The sequence below is a fragment of the Helobdella robusta genome (genome assembly GCF_000326865.2).
Source record: "Helobdella robusta unplaced genomic scaffold HELROscaffold_27, whole genome shotgun sequence".
Taxonomy (NCBI): Eukaryota; Metazoa; Annelida; class Clitellata; order Rhynchobdellida; family Glossiphoniidae; genus Helobdella; species Helobdella robusta.
Window position 1 is genome coordinate 751308 of NW_008704392.1, and position 4874 is coordinate 756181.

Here is a 4874-nt window from a genome sequence, read left to right on the forward strand (position 1 = left end):
GAATGAATGAATGAATGAATGAATGAGTAAACGTATGAGTGAGTGTCAAAAAATGGATGAAAAAATGAAAAACAAAAAAACTAATAACGTAAGAGTCGAAAAACCGTCTCCACCGAAAACCAAAAAAATGCAACTTGGGGACAAATAAGATGAAAAAGTGACTATGATGAAAGAGGATTAGGAAAAATTGTCAAGATGTCTAAGATAAAATACTTTAAAATCTATTAAATAAAAGTAGTTATAGTGGTTAGGATGTCCAGGGCTGCTTCTGCTTTGACCGGATTCGATTTCAACGACATACCCGCATATCACACCACACACACATTGTTGTGTGTGTGGGGTGCTTTGGAACACGTGTGTTTGCCTGCACTGTGTGTTTGTTGTTGTTGATCCTTTTGGCATAAAACTACAAATAATTGTAGGAAAGAATACTTATACATCAATCAATCTTAACCAAAAGCTGATAAAAATGATTTTTTTGAGATTCATGAAAAAACTCGCCGTAAAATGTAAAAACTTAAGATGTCAGATACACCAAACAAATCAGTAAAATAAAGCAAAAAAGTTGTTAAGAGATGGATGAGAAAGTGAATAAAAAAAAAGAAGAGAGAGAGAGATAGAAAGAAAATGATAAGAAAACAGAGAGCCAGAAAGAGAAAGAGGCAAACAATAGGAAAAAAATATATCGAGAATGGGAAAAGTTGATAGAGACACAAAGCAGAAAAGCAGGAAAAAAATAGATAAAAAAACTATAAACATAAAAACACAAAATAAAACTAGATGAAGAGAAAGAGAGAAAGGGAAGGGAGAGAGATAAAGAGAGAGAGAGAGAAAGAGAGCAAGAAATAAAACAAGAAAATGGCTGAAAGGGCGGCAGCAAAAAAACATAAAAAAAGATAGAAATAGATGAAAGAAAAGAGAGAAACAAAGAAATGAAAGCTAGTAAAACATGGTCAGGAAAAGAATCTATTCGAGGCACCCAAGAGTTATAACAAGGCATAAATTTTATTCTGGCAAACATTCTTACATGCAGGCAGACTCTAAGAACGCGGTGTTAAGATGTTATTTTTTTGTTTGTTTTCATCTATTTTATTTTATTTTTATTTAAAATTTTTCACATACTTTTTAATTTACTATAATTTTCACATAATTTTTATATTAAAACAAAATTATATTATAATATAATTTTATTATAACATAATTATTTTATAACATAATTATATTATAGCATCATTTTCACATAATTTCCAACGTCTCAGATGTGCGTGGAGAATAGCAAACTATCAAAGATCAGGAAGATTTACTCGGTGGTTTCAATGCTGCTGCTCTACCTGGCCCCCATCATCGTCGTCACGGCATCTCACATTCTGATCAACAAAAAGCTAAAAAACCGAATCATAAACAAGCCGCGAAAGTCTAACTTAAACTGCCGATTCGAAACGAGACGAGACGAACCTTCCGTTAACGAGACGAAATCTAAAAGAGCATCTCAAACTGCTCTGACGAGAGGAAGTTTGACAGGAAAAAGTATTTTACATTCGAATAAAAAAGAAGATAAAAATTTTATTTGCAACGTTGATGACAACCTGATTAAAACAACAATAAACCCGAAAATTGCTAACATTACTACTACTACTACTACTACTACTACTACTACTACTACTGCTACTGCTGCTGCTGCTGCTGCTGTTGCTGCTGCTACTACTACTACAACAAATACTACTACCACTACTACGACTACTGCTACTACATCAGCGAAGTTTACTACAGCGGTTGTCAACACTTTCTTCATTGCAAACAACGAGAACGTTCCGACTACAGCAACAATATTCACCACTAACACAACTACTACAACTACAAATACTATTGGTTCTAGTATTAGTACTGCTGCTAAAGCTATAACTACTACTAATACTAATACCATCAGTGATAGCAACAACAACAATCAAAACAACAACAACAACAATAACAACAACAATAATAATAATAATAATAAAAATAATAATAATAAAAGCCTCCAGCTGTCAAGGCACTGCAAATACACTTCCACCAATCTGAACTTACATAAATGTTTAAACGACGTCCAGAAAAATAAGAATAATAATAATAATAATAATAAGAAGAAGAATAATAATAATAACAATAATAATAATAATAATGCTGATGATGATCGTAAAGGCGGTAATGATGATGGTGGTGGTGGTGGTGGGGTTGGTTATAGTAATGATGACGACGATATCGCTAATGAAAAAGTCGACAGCGACGATGATGTCAACATTCGCACTAACGATGGCGATAATGACTGTCGTCTAACTAATGATCATGACGTCATAAATAATCATAATAAAAGTAACAACGACAACAACGACTTAGATAGTAATAATAATAATAAAAATAAGAGCACTAGACCTAGGTTTAACTTACGGCGTCAACAACAACAACAAAGTCGCCAGAAACAACTGCTGAATATTAACAACAACTACAACAACAACTACAACAACAACTACAACAACAACAATAATACTGATAACGATAGTTGCAATAGAGATGACATAACAATTTCAGCATTTACTGTTCAGCTTAATTATAGCTCGTGTCAAAATTTATCTCATGACAACAACATCAACAACAATAATAATAATAACAACAACAATAACAACAACAATTGTGGTAATAATAATAACTGTAGAGAACATAACACACTAAATATCGACAGGAGATATTCCTTAAATGAGAGTGCCATCTCAAATGTTCATTTGTTGATGTCATCAACAACAACAACAACATCAACGTCAGTAATCAACAGCAGCAACAACAACAACAATTTAAACAAAATTCCTCAACAAAAAACTGAAGCCTTACAGCTCGATGAAGACGACTTAATTCGGAAAAAACCAAACTACATCATCAACAACAACAACATCATCCGCGACAGCATCATCATCAACATTAACAACAACAACAGCGACAGCAACAACAACATCAACAGCAACAACATTAACAACATTAACAACAACAACATCAACATCATCAACAACAACAACATACAATTGCATTCGATAATAAAACCGCCAACAACTCGACAGATACCGACGTCTGCGAAAAAAAACCGACTCGAGATTCGCGAGAAAAAGAAAAAAACGAAAAACCGCAAAACTGGTCTACTGCTAATAACAATCGCAATTTTTTTTGCAGTCAGCTGGTTACCCCTTAACATCTTCACCCTCCTGTCAGATTTCAATATAGACTTCGCCCTCTATTTGCATGATATAACGGGTCATACCATTGCGCCGGCGTGTCTCTTGATGGTCTTGATCTCGGCCTGCGTCAACCCCTTATTGTATGGATGGCTGAATGACAATTTTAAGGCTGAATTTAAAGAAGTGTTGACATGTTGTAAGAGGAAAAGATGTGGTTGAAGACGATGATAATGTTATGATGATGATGATTTTGTTGTTGTGGTGATAATGATGTTGTTTTGTTGTAGTTGTTGTTGTAGTTGTAGTTGTGTTGATAAGGATGTTGTTGTTTTGTTGTTGTAATTGTGGTGATAATGATGTTGTTGTTGTTGTTGTTGTTGTAGATGTAGTGGTGAGGATGTTGATATTTTTGTTGTGGCGATGCCGATGATGACGTCATTTTCAGTCCTTTGTTAATATTGATTAATTCGCCTCAGTTCAATTTTATTTTATTTATTGGAGGAAACTTGAAAAAAAAACTTTTAAGAAAAATGTGTCGAAAGAAAAAAAGTCAACTTAAACAGAAAAAAAAGAGAGAGAGAAAAAAAAAGAAAGAGAGGAGAGAAAGAGCAGAAAAAGAGCAGAAAAGAGAGAAAAGAGAGAGAGAAAGAAAAAAGAAACAACCCGTGAAAGAATAGATGAATGCACGGATAAATAACTGGATGAGTGATGGAGAAAATGAATAGATAATCAAGTAAACGCATGAACGATTGAATGAATGAATGAACGAACGAACGAACGAACAAATGATTGATTGATTGAATGAATGAACTATTTAATTATCAATATATACAAATATTTATATTTTATCAACGTCGTTCCTGTTCATGTTGCATTCCGATTTTTTCAAAAATCTTAACTCTTTTTTTGACTTCACCTGCAACTGATGGTATTTTTACATCTTAAAAACGGTATTGTATTGTAAAATTAATGATGAGATTAAATTGCTAGTAATAACAAAATTAATTATTAAACTATTTCGATCGAATTGGACTACTTGCTAGTCATTGCTGGTATATATTATAATAATAATGATGATGATAATAATAATAATAAAACGAAGAAGAAGGAGGAGGAGGAGGAGAAAAAGAAGAATAAGAGAAGAAGAAGAATTTCCAATAAAAAGAGTTTATGTTTGCCTCGTTTATTTACTATATGTACACTGAAATATGATGGCAGGGTATTTAGTTTGAGAAATTTTTAATAATTAGAAAAAATGTTTCATCTTTCCTCTTCTAGATGACATTTTCAGTTTTGTGAGCGTCCTTTGTTAAATAAATATCGTAATTAAAGTGTCGCTTGTTTGTCTTTTTCAAATAAATGAATGAATAAATAATAATAATAATTATTATTATTATTATTATTGTTTTTCCTCGTACTCTTATTTTTATTATTATTATTATGACGTAATCATAAAATGACGTTATCCGTTTATCTTCCATTGATTACCTCGATCAAATGAATGTCTGAAATTGAAGGCTTACAAATGAGCAGGTACTAGTAGTAGTAGTAGTAGCAGAAGAAGTAGTAGTAATAGTAGTAGTAGTAGTAGTAGCAGCAGCAGTAGCTGTAGTGATAGTAGTAGTAAAAGAGAGAGATAGAGAGAGAGAGAGAGAGAGAGAGAGAGAGAGAAAA

The 4874-nt window shown here is 32.6% G+C and overlaps 1 protein-coding gene across 1 annotated transcript in view; it reads left to right on the forward strand.

Annotated features, from left to right (window-relative positions):
- HELRODRAFT_80372 (hypothetical protein) overlaps positions 1-3419 on the forward strand; it is a gene marked incomplete at both ends in the record, with an annotated part of 12496 nt that extends 9077 nt beyond the window's left edge. The window contains 2 exons of the mRNA XM_009020235.1: positions 1260-1460; positions 3135-3419. Coding sequence (XP_009018483.1) covers positions 1260-1460; positions 3135-3419 — 486 coding nt within the window. The remainder of the gene's footprint in view (positions 1-1259; positions 1461-3134) is intronic.
- Positions 3420-4874: the final 1455 nt, after the last annotated feature.